This window comes from Cetorhinus maximus, chromosome 8 (genome assembly GCF_964194155.1).
Source record: "Cetorhinus maximus chromosome 8, sCetMax3.hap1.1, whole genome shotgun sequence".
Lineage (NCBI taxonomy): Eukaryota > Metazoa > Chordata > Chondrichthyes > Lamniformes > Cetorhinidae > Cetorhinus > Cetorhinus maximus.
This window is the reverse complement of record NC_135886.1, coordinates 30104934-30126161: the sequence shown is the minus strand read 5'-3', so window position 1 is coordinate 30126161 and position 21228 is coordinate 30104934. Positions and strand designations below refer to the sequence as shown.

General features: G+C 44.8%; 2 protein-coding genes and 1 non-coding gene across 4 annotated transcripts in view; 2 read left to right on the top strand and 1 right to left on the bottom strand.

The window, feature by feature from the left end:
* Positions 1 to 21228, top strand: part of LOC144683536 (peptidase inhibitor 16-like) — a 697419-nt gene that overhangs the window by 300499 nt on the left and 375692 nt on the right. The gene's annotated exons all lie outside the window — the stretch shown is intronic.
* LOC144683530 (innate immunity activator protein-like) overlaps positions 1 to 21228 on the bottom strand; it is a 66637-nt gene that overhangs the window by 4562 nt on the left and 40847 nt on the right. For both annotated transcript variants that reach the window (XM_078546613.1, XM_078546614.1), the window contains exons 8-9: positions 12272 to 12424; positions 6393 to 7119 (exon numbers count right to left, since the gene is read on the bottom strand). In XM_078546613.1, the coding sequence (XP_078402739.1) occupies positions 6393 to 7119; positions 12272 to 12424 (880 nt within the window). The remainder of the gene's footprint in view (positions 1 to 6392; positions 7120 to 12271; positions 12425 to 21228) is intronic.
* Positions 12970 to 13076, top strand: LOC144684115 (U6 spliceosomal RNA). Its single transcript, XR_013577400.1, has one exon. It is a non-coding gene; the product is annotated as a U6 spliceosomal RNA (small nuclear RNA).

The following is a 21228-nucleotide window of genomic DNA, read 5'->3' as shown; positions in this document are numbered from 1 at the left end:
AAGTTGTAGCCGGGAGCTACGGATAGTGATAGAAGAGGAGTCAATTTTCTTTCCATCACATGGTTGACCAGGGACCTCTCCCACCCTTACTGCCTGCCATTGGAGTATGTTGGATGGATTTACAAGTTGACACTCAATTTGTTTGGTCATATAATGAACATGCCTTCTTTGGCCATCAAGTCCTGGAGTGGGACTTGAACCCAGGGCTTATGGCTGAGAGGCTGGGGCACTACCCACAAGACCTCCTTTGCCCCAGCAATGTTTCGTGTAATTCTCGTCAAAACCTGCTTGTTATAATTCATTTTTTGACAACTGCAGATGAGTTTATACAACTAGTTTCTGATATGCTATGCAGGCTGGAAACTTTTATGTTAGGATGCCTTTTTATCACCCAAGAAATGATCTGCTCACATCATGATGCTCAAAATGATGGGAAATATAAGACAACCGCAGAAAATTTCAGCACCCATCAAGATCACTTTTAATTTCAATGCGACTGGTATCTGTTCTAACTTGCTTTGTATGCTACCAGTTTATGCTGGTAAGTAACACTGCAATGTTTAAGCATGCAATAAAACCCACATCAATTGAGAAGGGATGACAGTCTTATCTGATATTAACTTGCCTAGACACAAAGAGATCTTCTACTTTGAATTAAATTTGAATTGCTCAGTTGAGCGATTTCAAGTTGTAGTAGCTGTAATTGTAGTACTGAGCAAAATTCTGAAAGTAAACTGTAAAGATGTAAATAGTTTTATAAACTTTGATACACAACATGGCCTTGCTTGTGATTGTTTGATACCATTTATGTTCATCTCAAGTTTTTGGAATGGCACATCAAACTGAGTGGTTTATCTTTCTTCTCATTAAACAAAGTCATGTTCTCAGTTGCTGACAAGCTCAATGGTTATGGTTTACCCAAGTTGCAGTAATTTATGTTCACAGACCAAAGAGACAGATAAAGAGTTAGGAACGAGCAAGGGCTTTGTAAAAAAAAAAGCCGAACACTCAGCAATAAGAGAAAAGCAGATTGCAATAAAGATGAAATACTATATCCTTTTCTCAAAGAATGCAACTATTGCTTTTTTATTTTAAACAATTCAAGTAATTTCTGCTGGTGGATGTGCTTTAATAAACATTCACTGCATGCTTATTATTAGTCTCCTTTTGTTTATTCTTTTAGCATGCACATTATCATTTGCATAAAGTACAATTTTTGTTAATTGCTTTGGCATAGCTTGTTTATGAGGTTTGAAAACGTCGCTATCTCGTTAAAAGGTGTTTGAAGTTCTTTGACCAAGCTTCTACTGAGACTCCACTGCTATAACACAGCTGCAGTGAAGGTGTGAAGAGTCTGCTGCAATCTTGCTTTTCAGATTCTTACTAAAAAAGACAATGGGCCACCCTCTGGGATGTGTGGGTAGCTTCACTAAAGTGTGATATCACAGGTCTGCATGCTCAAGAGAAACTCTTAAAAATTTTGATTGGAAGGCACAAGTATTGATGTCCCAATAGTTAATGTATCTCCATAGCTGGGGATTCAGGTTGATGCCAATTTTAGCTTGGATGCAGCTCTTTTGTGCCACAGTGAGAAGAGACAGGCCAGCATCTGCCTTTTCTTGTCTCCTTTCAGTTACAGTGAAGTCCCAGTGCAGGTTAAACTTGGGGCATAAAATGACACGTGCACAAACATTTCTTCTTTGTGGTGTGGCATACCACAAAGACTTCCTTCAGTTCATGTACAAGTTCCAGTGCAAACTTTAAGGTGAATTTGTGGCAAAAAGGGAATTCAGTAGCTGTTTGCATTGGTCGGCACTAATATGTCACTTCCCACCCTGCCTTAGGGAGGGTATGTCTCTTGAGCATGCAGACCTGTGATATCACACTTGAGTGAAACTACCATTACATCCCAGAGGGTGGCCTATTTTCTTTTAGTAAGAGTCTGAAAAGCAGGATTGCAGCAGACTCTTCACGCCTTAAATTTATTGCTTACATAAATTAAGTTGCTCATGATGAGCAAACCCAATACACAGCATTGGACATAAGCATTACGAAAACAAAACTACTTGCTACAGGTCCTTTCCCCATGATGAAGGCAGAATTAATCATATAAGTAATGCTGAAACTCTGAAGTTTGGAATGAAAGCTGCCAGAAAATACTTCCTGAAGGCTAAGAAAGTGAACACGTAGTTGGAAATACAGTTCTCCATGCCTAACTTGACAAAGCTTTGTTGAAAATTAACTGTGACATTTGAAGAGGTATTCTCTAACCAGGATTGGAATCACTATGCTTCAAACACTGCAAGCCAATGCCCTAACAAGTAGGGAGGTCATCACCTAGCCATGCAACAGGAAATATACCCATTCTTTTTGAAGGTAAGCTGCACAGTTTTAGTTGATTAAACTAATAACAGTACCCCTATGTGCACTATAACATCTTTTATCAACCTGTGCTTCAGTCTCTTGCTTTAGCAAATTGCATGTGTCCTAAAGGGGAGGAATGTGGAGTGCAGCTCCAACAACACTCAAGAAACTTGACACCATCCAGGACAAACAGCCCCCTTGATTGGCACCCCATCCACCACCTGCAACATCCACTCCCTCCACCACTGACGCACAGTGGCAACAGTATGTATCAAGTACAGGATGCACTGCAGGAACTCATCAAGGCTCCTTTGACAGCACAGTCCAAACCTGCCACCTCTACCACCTAGAAGGACAAGGGCAGCAGATACATGGGAACACCACCGCCTGGTAAGTTCCCTTCCAAACCGCACACCATATTGACTTGGAACTATATTGCCGTTCCTTCACTGTCGCTGGGTCAAAATCCTGGAACTTCCTCCATAACCACATTGTGGGTGTACCTACTCCATATGAACTGCAGCACTTCAAGAAGGCAGCTCACCACCACATTCTCAATGGCAATTAGGGGTGGGCAACAAAAATGCTGGCTTAGCCAGTGATGTCCACATCCCATGAAAGAATAAAAAAACATTAGGCAACAGACATAATTTATGCAGTTTAGACAAGGGACACTAACTATCAATGAAGGGTAGGTAATCCTACGTTTTAAACTGGTGTTCACTCTCTTCATGTGAATTGTTATATTTTCTTCATCCGACCAGCCACCAAAAATCTAACTTTCCATCATTTAGGATTCCTGTTCAAAATGTGCAGTTCTTGACCTTTTTAAGTTATTTCTCAAACCTGTAAACACTGATCTGTAAAACACTCCTCCAAATGACTTCTTTAACTGGGCATTAACAATATAAAACATAGAATAGTTATTTAAGATAAAATCTTAAATTCAATGAATACATTTTTGTGCTCCATAGATGCTCTTACAGTGAGTATTCTGGAACATTTAGTTATACAATGAAGAAGCGTGTTTTATTATCTCCTAAGGGTTTGTTGGGGATGGCAGGGGGTGGGGGGTGTGCACAGAGCAGAATTTGTTTTATAAATTGATGTGATCAATGGTGCCTGGTGGACGACTTTAAAATGGTCGTGTGTGGACATTGCCTAGAGGAAACTATGTGATTCAATGCAATGTGAATTTGTTGGTCTGAACTATATAATTCATGCTTTAGTAAACAGCGAGTCAGGATAATGTGAAGGCAGTTGTTTAAAGAATACAGGTCTCTTGAATGTCTTTAGAGCCTGCAAAATGTAAATGCACAGGTAGGGTGCAAAGTAACTAAAGTTAGCAACTCACTCCCATGTTTTTGTGGCTGTTCATCAATTTACATAACCAATTCTTAATGGTTTTCCAGGGTATCACCACCTTTGGCCCAAGTGGAAATTTTTGCGTCTTTGTTAATGCAGTATAAACAACAAAATAAATAAGTGTTGATTTTTTAAGAGCTTTAAGGTCTAGTGGAAATAAAGAACTAATCCCACTATTTTTTGAGTTTGTGTCCTTCCTATTCAGAGCTGCTGTGGTCTCTTCATTTGTCGGCAGACAAGTCACCTGTCTTGTGTATGAAACAAGTTCTCCTGAGCAGATGTTGTTTCAGGTGCTTTTTCAGGGTTAGGTTCTTATAAAATTACACCTCAGCATGTTGGCACTTATAATTAATTAAGCAATCTGACGCATGCATTTGGCATGCATCAAGTATTTGGTTTTGTTTAATTTGTGACAGATTTTGAGGATGTTTCAGTAATGACATTACTAGACAACAGGAAAAAAGTACAGAGGCAGGACTGCAGGAACTTTCAGTCCTATTGTATGTTAGTATGTCCTTTCATCAAATTAAAAATGCACAGAAACATAATGGTTTAACGTTGTCAATAAATAAAGTTGTTTGCGGCTTTACCCCTCTGCTACATGATGTTCTGGCTTACAGTGTCGATTGGGCGTGAAGCCCCCATTTGCACCTCTTAATTAGCCTGCTTCCTGCCAGATGGCCATCAGATGTTTGATTGAATGTGCAGAGAAGGCGGGGGCAGGAGTGAGCAAACCCTTCCATTTCCATTCCCGCCTCCCTCACCTTGCTGAGGGCTGGATTTCATGCTGGGGTGGGGTTTCCCCACCCCAGCGTTAAGTGCCAGGGGCAACTCAGGCTCTGCTTAGCCCAGCTTGCCCCATAGCCATTTAAGGTCTTTAGGGCATTGAGACAAACCTTCTGCCCCCTTGTCAGGAGGAAGGCCAGCTTCTGAGAACTGCTGGCCTATCAAACGGCCAGGAGGTCTCAGGTCCCAGCAGTGTCACTGGTGATCACTGCTGGGACCTCAACCTGTCCCCAATGGCAGTCGTTGGCAGAGCTGGGTGGGAATGTAAGATGGGGGTTATCACCGGGACTAGGCAGTCAGATTCAGCGAGGGGACCAAGAGGGTGGAGTGCTGGGATGGTCAGGGAGGAGGGGAGGGGAAATGTGGGGTGGTAATACCTGGTGGAAGCCTCCAGTGAGCACAAGGGTTCATAATTGAGATACCACTACACCCCACCCCCCCTAACCCCCCACCCCAACCCCGCCTGGCCACCAGCCAAGCAGTGAAAGCTGCTGGGCTTTGCCCTTGTGTCAACACCACCGGTAAAATCCCAGTGGCCAATCTCAGTCTCCATGCTGGGTAGGATGTCTGATGCCTACCCGCCGTGAGCAATATTGTGGCAGGGGCAGGTGGGTGGATGCTAGGAATGGCACCCCATGGCATGGTGCCCAATTTTATGCCTAATCCCCCACCTGCCAACCTGTGCCCGGGGTGGGGTGGGGGGGGAGAGATATAAAATTCTACTCATAATTAAGGCAATACTGAACAGTTTGAGGTGCCCCTTTTTTTTGGTGAGATGTTGAACCAAGACCCTGTGTGCCCTCTCAGATGGATGTTGAAGATCTCACGGTGCTATGTAAAGAAGAACAGGTGAGTTCCCCCACTCTCCTGGCCAATATTTATCCTTCAGCCAACATCGCCAAAACAGATGATCTCATTTTTATCTCATTAGTGTTTGTGGGATCTTGCAGTGTACAAATTGGCTGCCACGTTTCCCTACAATATTATAATGCCCACACTTCAAAAGTGCTTTATTGTCTATGAATTGCTTTGGGACATTTGGAGATCATGAAAGGCTCCATAGCAGTATGTTCTTTTTGTCATATGAAGCTCCTGCACAGGGAGCACTAAATTTTAAAATTTGCCCATCTTTCAGAAAAAGAGGAAAAGATTAGGAGAAAAAAAAAATAAACATTAAGGAGCCACAAGAGATTCCTCTGACAGTCTACAATCTGTGAGATGTCATAAACTGTCATAATTTAAAATAGAAAATTCTAAACCTGTTGCAAGTCTAAACCTAAGCAGTCATTGAATTGTGAGGCATTATGGAAAGCCTTATCCCTCTTTTTACTTTCAGTTCCTCAGTCTCATAATTCTTTTTGCTCTGTGCCATCCTTAATGTTAATACTGCTTCCATATTAGGAAAAGAATCATTCATAAGTAAACTGATTCAAAGGGCTGGATTTTTCATCTCATCCACCTGTTGGCTACAAACTGTCTCAAACACTTTTTAGATTCACAGCCATTAAAAGAAGTCCAGGCAAAGAGCATATTTTACAGAACATTATACCACAGCCAGGAGGTGCTAAAGCCTATGATAATCTCCAAACCAGATGGATCTTTAGTTCTGCCCAGTTGATTATAGGTATGAAATACTTGTTTAGCATGCACAAAATGATAAGCCATTTCCACATGCAGCATAAAATAGTGGGAATAAATAATAGAATAATAAATAATAGAAATAACAGGAATAGCGTAAACTTGAAAGTCTGCTTTGTAGGAACTTACCATTTAGTTTTACTTAGATTATATTCAGCTATATCTATTTCTTTTAGTTTATTTACCTGATCCACTCTGTCCTCTAGAAATCTATCCTGTTACATTTGGTATAGTCTCACCTGAATAGGGAAAGCTGGCCGCAACATATACTGCTCTCGACTTCTGCTCTGTGTACGTGGACCACGAAAGGCACCCTGTCTGTCCAGTGAGTGAGGACGTCCGTTTCTCTGCCTGGTCCGCTCATGCCATGACTGTAGCTCCTCTGATACAACCTCTCTTAGCAAGCCCCTGTTAGGGTATTCTTTTAGAGAAGGAGTTCGTACGATTCTGCAGTGGGATGGAGTAATTCGCTGCACGGTCAGTGAATTCTTCTCATCAGTGTATTGGCACTCTCTGTACAGTGAAGGGTTTAAGTATTGCACAGTGGCATATTGTCGATTTGGATCCTTTTCCCACATATGTTTCGCTGCATTTCCTTCTATGCGTTCAACTGCTCTATAATGGGAGAAAGGTTGGCTTGGATTACAGTGATAAAATCCACTACCATGTAACATGGTTGTTTCCATGTTTATAGGTGAGTTGTACATTTGCCAATGCCTGGCTGCTGCTGCATTATGTTCATGAGGTGTTGGCATATATGTTGGAGTTGAGGTTCCAGAGCTATTAGATTCTGAGCTGGCATATCCACTCAAAGAATAAGGCATCATATGTAAGCGATCACTGTTTTTATTCCCTACAGCACGATAATCTGGCACAGTAAGAGTATAATTTGTTGGTCTTCTCTGGGGAAACAGGCTACGGCCTCTTTGATCAGGTGGTGCTGGGAAAGGGCTCACATCCAAATATCTGTTTGGCATCAAGACAGGTAAAATAAGTTAGACTTAAAAACTTTACATTCATTCATCATTTATCTATAAACACAAAATACAAAACAATTGACTATAAATTATGGACTTTATTGGAGTAAATTGTTAGCTCATACCTTATAGAAGTGGCTGTGTCTATGTTCTAATGCTGTAGCCCAGGGCTACATCAGGTCTACTGTATATTCAAGATAACATTGATAACTCACGGTGATAGTTCACTTTTTAGCCAAAACACAAGATCATTTTTATATTTAAATAGAAGCAAGCTTAGAACTAGATGACTGTGAATGTGTTCCAGAGACCATGCATTTACCCCAACTATTTAACTTTCTGAGTGAAAGTATTGCATAATTTCTCAGAGGCCTTAAATTTAATCAGCAAAACTCCAGAATATCTTTCTATCCCCATTATTCAACTACAATTGGTGCTTTCGTAAAGCTCTTTCTTCTTATTTTGTGCTTTTTGAATGTTGTGTTTCATTAAATATTTGATTGTTTCTCTCCATATTCATTTCTGAAATTATTTTTTTAACTTGACATCTCTAACCAATCGGGCTCAGTGGCTTAAGCCAAAAATTACCAAAAAAGGCAGTGCCCCAGTCTGAAATCCTGCGGGTGAAGTTATTTAATAATTGAGGCAGGCAGCATATGGATAAAGAGGCTCTGCAAGTCACCCAGCTTGAATTGGACTTGGAGCGGCGCTCTGCTGACCCAACTGAAGGAGCCAGAGGACATTAAATGATAAAGAGATGATTCATGTCTTCATCTTTGTAGAGAAAGAAATCAATGCTAGCATTTTCAGGTAATTGAATTGATTATATTTTCTCAATGAAATTTCTGGGGCTCCTCCAGAACCCACTGATCTGAATAGGCATAACTGACATTGAGTTTAACATTGGTGTGATTGGCAGAGTGTGTCTGGTAACCCAGCAAAGACACAACACATCCCCAAGATCGGCAACAGACTTGGGGAGCAGGTGGAAGACATGTCTGTCCGCCCAGAGTGCAATTTTGGGTCAGGGCACAAACGGGTCAGAACCCCAGTGTCCCCCTTCATTAGAGAGTGATCCTTCTGTAGTTTCATGCTCTCCAACTCCAGGAATTCCAACCCCTCTACCTTGTTAGCTGTATCCTTCAGCACAGTTGTTAATGAGAACAATATATTTCTGTTATAGTATCGTTTTAGGATCTGTCTGCCACTTTTCGGCAATCACACCACAAGTTTCTACGCCTTACTTTAAAAATAAAATAATTTTTAAACAACCACTTGATGGCTTAGGAACTGTAGGAACAGTGCACCAGACACCTCTCCAATAGCCCAGGGGTGGAATTTTACGCCAGCGGGATTTTACGGTCCCGCCGAAGCCAATGGAGTTTAGAGTGGCTCGCCGCATTTTATGGCCCCATCCCTGCCACGATGGGGCTGTAAAATTCCGGCCCAGGTGTTTTTCGCATGCTTAGCTGCTACCCTAGATGCGGCTGAGTTTACATGATTTTGGTATTCTCACTGTGCTATAATAAATGCTTCAGGAGTTAAATTAAACTGGAATATTGCAACATTTTTATCCTTCTGCAAAGGTAAATTTTATATGTGTATTAAAGTGTAGTGCCCATCATATTACCTTGGGGAAGAACCAGGATCAACAAGCAACTTAAAAAGGATTCACCTCCATTTGATTTTAGGAAGGCATGGAAATCAGACCTGTCAGCTTTAAAAGGCACAAAGCTGTAGCATTACCAGTAGGCTAATACATTAGGTTTTGCATAGTACAATGCTCTTATCCTTGCAAAACTGTCTAGCCACCACTAACACCACAGGAGTTTCACTAGAAGTTTCACTAGTGTGTGTAAAAGCGACATCAAGTAATTATCCATATGTCCTGTAAATGCCACTGATTTAAAGTCAGCTGCTTCCCCAAATTTATTTAGAAAAATCTATCATCCATTTTGTCCATTTTTACACTCCCTTCTAGGCTATGATATCAATTTGCACACAGCCCACACAATTCCTATTAAGTGCAGACCAGTAGCTCTAAACAGGTTATAACTTGCAAAAATTAGCATTCCCATTCAGAGAGGCTGTAAGAATGGCTGACAAAGCAAATTGGAAAAGGAAATCCTACGAATAAGTTAAGGTGGAACTAATAAGATCAAGGTTAGGGTATAATAGAGTGTGCATGATTTTGCATCTCACTGTACTATGTCTGACCTGGAAGTATTTAATGATATTCTGCCACCACTGACATCCCTCACCTCGATTAGAACAAAAAAATCTCCAAGAAAAGATTATACAAATAAAAAAAGCTATCCCATGCAAGACCGTAATTGATTTTCGAGATGCTGGTGCTGTTTATGGGATGTCAGCAGAAAATCAAAATATAAGCAATACTCCACATTGCACTATTGGCCAAGTATTTATTCAGCATTTTTAACTCCTAGGGGAGAATTTTCTCCGTCAGGCGGGCTGATCGAGAGTGGGCACGGGTGGGTGTGGAGCCAATCGCCACCCGCAATTGGCTGCACACTGCCATTTTATGTGACATGCGCCTGGTAGCGCACAGGGGGAGGAGGGAGAGTCGGGGCCTGCGCACTTGCGCGAAAGAGCACAGAAATCTCCTTGAGGCATGGAGCTGCCTCAGGGAGATTAATTTCAGAATGAAACATTGAAAAAAAGAAAAAATAAAATTATTCAGACATGTCCCTTCATGTGACAGTGTCACGTGAGCTGGGACATGTTTATGAATTTTCATGAAAATTTTTCTTGAATTAATAAAACCTTCATGAGACCTCATCCCGCCTGTGGATGAGGTTCCATGAAAAATGCGAAGGCCGCCTGGACTCTTCGCCTGCCCGCCAACCTTAAGGTTGAAACTCTTTCGAGTTATCAACAGTCACAGATTGCAACTCTTTCGAGTACAATCACAGTTCTTGGTTTCCGGGAGTGGGACATGAACCCACAACCCTCTGATTCAAAGGCGAGGGTGCTATGAACTGAGCCACAGCTGACACCTCAACCTTAAGGTTGAATGTGCAGCCCTGTTCAGTTGGTTAATTAGATCATTAATGGCCTCAACAGGCCTTTGACAGTTGGGCGGCGCGCAGCTGACTCCGGTTTGCGCCCGCCGAACGACAGATCAGGATGACGCACAGTGACATCGGGACGCACGCCCCGACATCATTGCGCGTCCTTTTACGCGCCAGCTTGCGGGGCCCACCCCACACGTTGAACAGGAGATTCTGCCCCTAGGCCCAAGGAAACAGTTGAAGTTTATTGCTTTGGGAAATTTTGCTTCTGATAGACAAAGAAGAAGAAAGATTTGCATTTATATGGCACCTTTCATGGCCTCAGGATGTCCCAAAGTGCTTTACAGACATTGAAGTATTATTTCAGGTGTAGTCACTGTGTTAGGAAACATGGCAGTCAACCTGCACACAGCAATATGATAATGACCAGTTTTTTTCAGTGATGCTGATTGAGGAATAAATATTTGCAGGGATACTGGGGGTAACCTCCATACTCTTCTTCAAAGTGTTTCCATGGGATTTTTTTTAGCAATGTGAGAGCAGGCAGCTCTTTGGTTTTATGTCTCATCTGAAAGATGGTACCTCTGACATTACAGCACACCCTCAGCCATTGCACTGGATTGCCGGCCTAGATTTTTATGCTCAAGTCTCAGGAGTGGAACTTAAACCCACAACCTTCAGACTCAGAGGGAAGAATTTTTGGGCCGGTGGGCAGAGGCGGGGCCTGCTCTCTGACGCGTAAAATGATGCGCGGTGACATCAGGCGTGCGTCCGATGTCACTGCACGTCATTTAGGTTGTCAGTTCAGCTCGGCTGCACGCCCGCCAAACCGTCAAAGACTTATTAAGGCCATTAAGAAAGTAATTAAAGTTGTTAAGATTGCTGCCCATCCAACCTTAAGGCTGGTGGGCAGGCAAAGAGCCCAGGCGGCTTTCACATTTTTCATGAAACCTCATCCACGGACAGGATAAGGTTTTATGAAGGGTTTATTTAAGAGTTGTCCCCGACCGAGTGTTGCAGACTGGCACATTCCAAAGTCCAGGACTACGTGCCGAGGGACGCACTAAAGCTTGGGGCAGCCGCTGCAAAGGCGCAACTGGGAAAGGTCACTGTCTAAGACCTTTCTGCCACAGTGCACCGAGGGGCTGGGAACTGTTTAGAGCCCCTCGGGCTGTACAGCTCAAAATGAATGTCTGCAAGTGATTGTAATATTCATTGGGATTGTATTGATGCACCTCGTGATACATGTTGTAAAAGTTGAACCTGATTGCACCTTTGTGCTGGTGATTTTGAAATGGTTTGGTATGTTCTTCCAGATATTTTATGAATAAAGTATATTTTCCAAAAAAAAAAGTTTATTAATTATATAAAATTTTTTGAAAAAATTAATGAACATGTCCCAGCTCATGTGACAGTTTCACATGAGGGGACATGTCCTTAAATTTTTTTTTACCTTTCTTCAATGTTTCATAACTTAAACTAATCTCAGGGAGATTTCTAAGCGCGCAGGCCCCGACTCAGGGAATCCCCCTCTCCCCCCCAGCGCTTCTGGGCCTTAAATGTCCCACCCACGTAAAATGGCGGTGCAGACCCGATCGAGGGTGCCGATTGGGTTCGTGCCCGCCCCCATACAACTCCCCCGATGGGAGCAAATTTCTGCCCAGAGACAAGTATGCTACCAACTGAGCCACAGTTGACTCCATTTGAGTATTTGCCAATACTTGATGAAAATCTTTTAAATTAATCCCCTAATTTATGGGTGGTGGTGATTGATCCACTTTACAGTTTGTTTGAAGTTCTTCTGTACGTGAATCTTTTGTTGTGGTATAACCTGGATGCCTGAGTCTGGTTAGTTTAATATTGCATGTCTAAGCTAATGTGTAGGTATTCAGGGCGTGTTCAAACATTCGGCATAACAGGACTTCAATATACAAATAACTGGCAATGTATGGAAGGGTTTGCTGGCAAATTATTTAATATTTACCCCACAGATAAGTTATGTGGCTCTTCCTCAGAGTTTTAGAATATACTTGCATTTAGGGTTTAGTTAGTTAGAAATTATTTTTGCGACTAGATCGATTATATAACATTTATCTTATTCCTTCTTACCTCGCTGTTTGATGATGGATGCGTCCTCGCAGTTCTGGGGTTGATGGTGCACTTACTGAGCTTTGATTCTGATACAGATTGTTCCTCATTTCAAAATGTTGAAAAGGTAAGAGATCACCCAGTACAGAATCCGATGGAGTCACTGCTGGACTGCTGAAAAGTTTAAAAGAACAAAATTGACAATGTAAATACACAGGTATCGCTTGAAAGTATTGTTCCTCAAGTTTTGGAGAATTTTCTGTCAATGGGCCATCATGGAAACAAAAGGGAAATGTTAGACTATGCACAATGTCTGAATCGTCAAAACCTCCATGTAATACTCTCAGCTTTATTTAAGGTAATGCTAGACATCGGAGTACTGTGTTTTACCAAGAATATTTTGCCGCAAAAAAACCTGGGACTGAGTTTTACCCTTGGTGGGCACGCGTGATCGGCGGGCCTGCAGCTGGTCAGGAAACGGGCTGCTGCTCGCAATCAGCCTCTGACAGCGATTTCACGCTGATTGGCCAATTAAGCCCTGCCCAGCATGAAATGCGCCTTCCTAATGGTCAGCTGTGGCTCAGTTTATAGCACCCTCGCCTTTGAATCAGAGGGTTGTGGGTTCATGTCCCACTCCCGGAAACCAAGAACTGTGATTGTACTCGAAAGAGTTGCAATCTGTGACTGTTGGTAACTCGAAAGAGTTTCCTAATGGTCGGGTGCGCGCTTCGGCAGCACATATACTAAAATTGGAACGATCCAGAGAAGATTAGCATGGCCCCTGAGCAAGGATGACACGCAAATTCGTGAAGCGTTCCATATTTTAGACTTTCAAAACATTTCACCTTTGAGGTGTCAGCTGTGGCTCAGTTCATAGCACCCTCGCCTTTGAATCAGAGGGTTGTGGGTTCATGTCCCACTCCCGAAAAACCAAGAACTGTGATTGTACTCGAAAGAGTTGCAATCTGTGACTGTTGATAACTCGAAAGAGTTTCCTAATGGTCGGGAAGGGCCGGGCAGGGGCGAGGGCCTGTCCATTTAAAAATGGTACAGGCAGCTCCTTGAAGGCTGCCAGGGAAGAACATATTTGCAGCGTTCTGAAGACCGAAGTTATGGCCTTGTGCAGCTGGAGACGCCAGGCAGGAGGGCAGATCAGGTGGGCACTCGGGGTCCCCTGTTTTCGGACGAGTGCCTCGCGGTCCTCCTGGAGGGGGTGGCTGCCAGGAGGGACACCATTGCCCCCAGAGATGGGAAGAGGAGGCCACCGCACCTAACAAAATGAGCTTGGGAGGAGGTGGCAGCCCAGGTCAGCAGCCCCGATGTTGTGTGACGCACAAGGGTGCAGTGCCACAAAAGGTTTAAGGACCTGCTGTGCTCAGGAAGGTCGAGTACTGTTTTGGCATAGATCAGCGTGTTGAAGTGTTAAAGTCTGGCTGATCCGCCCCCCCCACCCCGCCCCTCTGGAGCTCAGGTGTGTTAGAGTCTGAATGCCAATTGTCAGTGATGCTGGAGCTGGCCAAGGGGGTGAGCCCTGGCTGCTTGGGCTGAGTGCCTTGTGGCTCGAGGGCCATGACTTGGGTGTGCCCTGCAAGGTGTTCCTCAGGTGGGGTTGGCCGGGCTGCAGGTAGAGAGTGGACTAATCCATGGTCCTCTGTCCTTTCAGGAGAAGACTACCCTTAACAACATTGAAAGGTTGTGGACAGGTGGGGGCCCCCCCAAGGTTGGGGTGTCAGACGAAGGTAAGAGTGCAGTGCACAGGAGTGAGAGTTTCGGATTTGTGTGTAGTCTCATCAAAACTGGATTCCCCATTGATCATTGAAAGTCGATGGCACCATGATGCAGATTTCCATTGTCTCACCAGGGCGTCTGGCATGCACAGTGACAGTGTGATGACTTAAACTAATGACATGTTGCTGTTCTCCCTTAGATTTGCCAGCACGCGCTCAATTGCAGGACACTGAAGAGCCATACCTGACGCCAGAGTACCACCATGCACCTGTGTCGCCCTTGCTCTCTGAACCAGGCGCCAGACAGATACCAGCGCCTCGGTGGGCATTAGATCTTTGGCTAGAATGTTGGTGCACAGTGGTGAGGGCACTTCACACAAGCCTGGGTTGCAGATGGAGGCAGAGAGTGCACAGGGTGCTGGCAGTCAGTGTACTGTTGGAGTCCAGGACGATGCTGAGTCAAAGGCAGATGATGAGCCTCTGGAGTCGGATTCTGGATGTCCAGCGGGATGTGCGGGAGGATCTGGCGGAGATCCGTGAGGGTATGTGTGCCATGGTCTCTGTTCTGGAGGAGTCCATGCAGAGCATAAGCACTGCGTTGATCCTCATGGCCAAGCACACTGCCTCCTCCATTGAGAGAGGCAGCTCCAGGAACAGAGTCAGGGGTTCCTGGGATTGCGCTCAGACCTGCAAGACCTCACACGGGCACTGACCTCAGGTAGTCAGTACCAGTGTGGGAGATGGATGAGGCACCCAGTATCCATCCCAGCTAGGTGCCAGTCCATCAATGGTGAGCAGGGAGATCCAGAGTGACCTCACGTTGGTGCACGAGCTGCGAGTCGTCTCTGTGGGCTCCTTTCAGGGTGCTCTGGATGATGGCAGCAGCTCCTCTGCCAGTAACCATGGCACCTGATGAGGCTGCAGCGACTGGGGAGATGCCAGCCATCGCACTGGCCGGTCCCTCCCAGGCAGGGCCAGCACACGCTCCACTGGCCAGTGGACGACCGCCAAGGTCATCAAAGCCAACAAGACAGCAGAGTCAGCCGGCTGTCTCCAATACCGGTGCCAGCGAGGGTGGGGGGTGGGGGAGGGGGAACCAAGACGTAGCACTCGCAAACGTAAGGCACCAGGAGCACAAGAGGGGCAGGTCACAAGTGATCTTCTGTTGTCAACGCAAACTGGATGAACAGCACCTCATCTTCCGACTAGGCACTTCCGGACTGAATATTGAATTCAACAACTTTAGATCTTGAACTCCCTCCTCCATCCCCACCCCCTTTCCGTTTCTTCCCCCTCCCTTTTGTTTCTTCCAATAATTTATATAGATTTTTCTTTTCCCACCTATTTCCATTATTTTTAAATCTATACCTTTTATGCCCTTTTAGTCTTATTTCACCCCACCCCCACTAGAGCTATCTGTACCTTGCTTGTCCTGCATCCATTCTTAATTAGCACATTCTTTTAGATAATATCACCACCTTCAACACCTCTTTGTTCCTTTGTCTGTGACATCTTTTGGTTATCCGCTCGTATCACTGCTTGCTTGTCCCTACAACCACCCCCCACCCCACCCTTCTCCACGCCCCCCCCCACCCAACCTTAAACCAGCTTATATTTCACCCCTCTCCTATTTTTACTTAGTTCTGTTCAAGGGTCATGAGGACTCGAAACGTCAACTGTATTCTTCTCCGCCGATGCTGCCAGACCTGCTGAGTTTTTCCAGGTATTTCTGTTTTTGTTTTGGATTTCCAGCATCCGCAACTTTTTGTTTTTATTTCTGTTGTGTAAATGTTTATCTTTACCTTTACTGGTCTGGGAATGAAGACCAGAGAAGGTTATGTTAATTTTTTTGGATTGTTAAAATGAGGTAAATTTTGTTTTTGTCCCAATGGCCTGAGTATGCTTCACCTTTTTACTTTTTTGGTGCAGGGTACACCAGTATGTAATGCTGGACATGATTGTCTCTAAACTTTATTGCTCAGGCACTGAGTGGATTTTGGGTTCAGATGAAAGGGTCATTTCAGACATCCGGGATGGAGACAGCATCCCCTGGCATGAGGTGGAAGCAGATCTTTGGCAGCCTAGCTGAAGGAGCTTTGGATTAGAAGGAGCTTTGGATTAAGGCATCCCCGGTGTCCCTGCCTCCCTGAAGCATACAGAGGTCTGCCTCCATATCCTCAGCATTCTCCTCACCGTGCTCCTCTTCTGACTCACAGCTGGATTCATCCTCTGTGGCCTGTGCGGCTACCTCAGGATCCTCTTTCTCCAGTGGGTCCCCCCTTGCCAGGGCCAGATTTTGGAGAGTGCAGCATGTAACCACTATCAGAGACACCCGCTCTGGGGGGTATTGTAGAGCACCCCCTGAACGGTCTAGGCATCGGAAGCGCATCTTGAGAAGACCTATGGTCCTCTCTATCATCGCCCTTGTGAAGGCATGACTCCTATTATAACAAAAATATAAATACCTGGAAAAACTCAGCAGGTCTGACAGCATCTGCGGAGAGGAACACAGTTAACGTTTCGAGTCCATATGACTCTTCAACAGAACTAAGTAAAAATTGAAAAGATGTAAAATATAAGCTGGTTTAAGGAGGGGGTGGAACAGGTAGAACTGGATAGCGGGCCAGTGGAGATAGCCAAAAGATGTCATAGACAAAAGGACAAAGAGGTGTTGAAGGTGGTGATATTACCTAAGGAATGTGCTAATTAAGGGTAGAAAGCAGGACAAGCAAGGTACAGATAGCCTTAGTGGGAGTGGAGTGGGGTGAAGGGAAGGGATTGAAATAGGCTAAAAGGTAGAGATAAAACAATGGATGGAAATACATTTAAAAATAATGGAAATAGGTGGGAAAAGAAAAATTTATATAAATTATTGGGAAAAAAAGGGGGATCGGAAAGGGGGTGGGGATGGAGGAGAGAGTTTATGATCTAAAATTGTTGAACTCAATATTCAGTCCAGAAGGCTGTAAAGTGCCTAGTTGGAAGATGAGGTGCTGTTCCTCCAGTTTGCGTTGAGCTTCACTGGAACAATGCAGCAGGCCAAGGACGGACATGTGGGCATGAGAGCAGGGTGGAGTGTTGAAATGGCAAGCGACAGGGAGGTCTGGGTAATGCTTGCGGACAGACCGAAGGTGTTCTGCAAAGCGGTCACCCAGTCTGCGTTTCCTATTATAACGTTGCTCTGCCTCTGTTCTTGGGTGGTGGAGAGGCATCATGAGCCGCCTTTTCAATGGACAGCCCTTGTCACCCAGCAGCCATCCATCCAGTCGGGCTGGAGCACTGAATGGGCTCGGCACTTGGGGGTGTCTGAGGATATAAGTGTCATGGGAGCTGCCTGGGTACCTTGCACAGACTTGCAGAATCTGCATCCTGTGATCACACACTATCTGCATGTTCATGGAGTGGAATCCCTTCCTGTTGACGAAGGCACCCGGCGGACCCGCTGGTGCCTTAATGGCTACATGTGTGCAGTCGATTGCACCCTGGATGCGGGGCAACCCAGCAATTGCTGCAAAGCCTCTGGCTCAGTCAGCCTGGCTGGCTTCATCCATACGGAAATTAATAAATGTCATTACCTGCCTGAACAGAGCTCTGTCACCAGTGTGACACAACTGTGGACAGCTGATTGGTAGACTCCACAAAGATCCCCCACTGACCCCTGGAAAGAGCCAGAGGCATAGAGATTGAGGACCACTGTAGCCTACAGAGCTACTGGCACAGGGTATTCATCCACACAGTCGGAGGTGATCTCAGGCCCAATCATCTGACAGATGGAGGTCAGTCTCCCTGGAGAGGTGGGGCCTCCTTCGGCATTGCATCTCAGACATATTGAGGTAGCTGCATCACCGCCTGTAAACCCTGGCAGCAGGATCCTGACTTGGAAATATATCGCCGTTCCTTTACTATGCTGGGTTAAAATCCTGGAGCTCCCTTCCTAACAGCACTGTGGGTGTACCTACACCACATAGTCTGCAGCGGTTCAAGAAGGCAGCTCACCACTACTTTCTCAAGGGCAACTAGGGATGGGCAATAAATGCTGGCCCAGCCAGCGAAGCCCACATCCCATGAATGAATAAAAAAATGGATAGTGGTGTCTTCTGCGGCCCCTTCCACCTTGGACTACCTGATGGCCCTGCACCCCTTGTGTCTACGTCTCTCCTCCCATAGGTCACTCCTTCTGGAAGCTGCATTGGGACATCTGGCCTCCTCTCCCTTTTGCCCCTCTCTCCCTTTTCAGAGGAAGTGCCACCAGCGGAGAGCACAATCTCCATTACCAGGGTTACAGAAGACTGATACCTGGAAGGGTCCACACAATCAAAATCTCCTGGGCGCCTTGGAGACGCCAATGAGTCCTGAAGTGAAGCCTAGAAATGCTAAGAATGAAGCTCAGAACAGAGATGAAGCTGTCATGTTCAAATAAGCAACCAGCAGCAAACTATCACCTAAACGCCTCACTACTCACACTGGCAATGCTGCTGACCCTTTTTATCCCACCCTTGGAGGAGGTTATGCAAAATGTGGGCTGCCCGCCTGCCCATTTTGCCTGTGTGATGAGCACGAAATTGCACGGGCAATATAAAATTTGGTTCAATTGGGTTCTAATAGCCTGAAGTGGCCTCTTACTTGATGGCAGGTGCAGCTCCAACACCCGTGCGCGCCCTCTGACGTGAAAATTGCGCCTGTGCAGGATGACGCGGGATGCTCGCCCCATGTCTTCTCGCGCTATTTTATGCCTGATCAGGTTGGGCACATGCCCACCCGTGAGGTGTAAAATACTGCCCCTGGAGTTCATTGTACTAATATCATTTTTGAGGTTATTACTAAGCCACATAAACATTACACATCTAACTTTCATAGTTTCCAGACTTACAGCTAATTGGTTAATTCTCAGTTGCCCTCTGAAATAGCCCAGTAATTCACTCGATTATCTCAAAATTGTTCCAAAAATCTATAATAAGTATAACACCGGACGGTCCACCTGGCTTTGGCCTAGGCACCAGATTCGTACACAACAAAGGCACACCCTGCCTAGCTGACCCTGCAAACCCCACTAACATCAGGGGATTTGTGCCAAAATTGGGAGAACTGTCCCACAGACTAGTCAAACAAACGTCTGGCATAGTCATACTCACAGAATCATACCTTTTAGCCAATGTCCAAGACTCCTCCATCACCATTGGTATGTGCTGTCTCACTGGCAGAACAGACCTATCAGAGGTGGTGGCACAATGACATACAGTTGGAAGGGAGTGATCTTTTGTGTCCTCAACATTTACTTATGGACCCCATAAAGTCTCATGCACTGGGTCCAACAAGGGAAAGAAAAACACCTGCTGATTACCACCTATTGCCCTCCCTCAGTTGATGAATTAGTACTTATCCAGACTGAACACTGCTTAGAAGAAGCAATGAGGCTAGTAAGGGCACAGAATGAACAATAGGTGGGGAACTTCAATACCCATCACCAAGGGTGGCTCAATATCACTACTACTGACCACGTTGGCTAAGTCCTGAAGGGCACATCTGCCAAATTGGGCCTTATGGTAGGCGGTGAGAAAGCACAAGGGAAAAATCTACTTGATCTTGTCCTCACCAATCTACTGTCATAGATGCATCTGTCCATGGTAGCATTGGTAGAGTGACCGCTGCACGGTCCTTCTACAGATAAAGTTCTGTCTCCTTAGTGAAGACACTTTCCATCATGTTGTGAAGAACTCAGTGCTAAAACTGGGCATTTATGAGGTGCTGTGGACCATTAGAAGCAACAAAATTGTATTCTCTTACATTCAGTAGCCTCATATTCCTCATTTTATCATTATCATCAATCCAAGGGACCAACCTTAGTTCAGTGAGGACTAGTATAGAAGACCATGTCAGGAGCAGCACCAGGCATACCTAAAAATGATGTGCCAGTTTGATAAAGCTACAACATTGGGCTACATGCATGTTAAATGGCGGAAGCAGTATGCAGAACTAAATGAATCCACAACCAGTGATTAGAGAAAAGCTCTTTAACCTACCACAACCAGTCATGAATTGTGGTTGACAATTGAACAACTAGCAGAAGGAAGAGGCTCCATGAACAACCCACCTTTAATTGGTGAAGGTCAGTGTGCGAGTGCAAAAGGCAAGGCTGAAGCGTTTCCAAACATATTCAGCCAGAAATGCTGAGTGAATAATCCAGCTCTGCCTCCTCTTGAGATCCCCACTATCATGGAAGTCAGTGGTCAGAAAATGCAGTTCACTCCATGTGATATCAAAAAATGTCTGATTGCATTGGATAAAGTAAAGGCTGTAGTGCTGAAGACATATGCTCCAGAAATGGCCATGCCAGTACAGCTATAACACAGGCATCTACCTGACGAAGCTGAAAATTGTCCAGATGTGTCCTGTCCATAAAAAGCAGGACAGATCCATTCTAGTCAATTACTGCTTCATTAGTCTACACTCAATCACCAGCTAAGTGATGGAAGGTGTCGTTGACAGTGCTTTTAAGTGACAGTTATTCATAATCGGCTCACTTGATGCTCAGCTTGGGTTCCGCCAGGATCACTCAGCCCCAGACCTCATTTCAGTCTTGGTCCAAACATGGACAAAAGAGCTGAACTCAAGAGGTGAGGTGACAGTAGTGACTGCCCTTGACATCAAGACAGTATTTGACCAAGTGTGGCATCAAGGAGCCCGCAATAATGAAGTCATTGGGTACTGGGAGGCAAGACTCTCCAGTGGCTGGAGGCATACTTAGTGCAAAAGAAGATGGTTGTGGTTGTTGGAGACCAATCACCTCAACTGTAGGACATCACTACAGAAGTTCCTTAGGATAGCATCCTAGGCCCAATCATCTTTAGCTGTTTCATAGAGATCTTCTCTCCATGCTGGTTAGATTAATTTCATTTCTACACAAGTTAAACTGACACTAGGGTTGAATGCCATACTCAATCCACTTTTCAGTTCATTATCCACAAGAATGTCACATATGTTACTGTTTACTCACAGGTTCCATCAGAATACCTGGCTACATGATAATGCATTTAAGCATGCAAAAACTGGTTCACATCTACAGAACAACCAGACATTGGCAATACAGAAACTAACAATCTGTGCCTGCTTCTGTTTTGGTTTCACCTGGTGTCAGACGCATTTGATGTGGTTACAGTACACATCAGGGCCTTGATTTCTGATTACCAAGGTGAGGTCTATCTGAAGTATTGGAGGTCATTAACACACTTGGGATCTCGACATTGCGGTGAG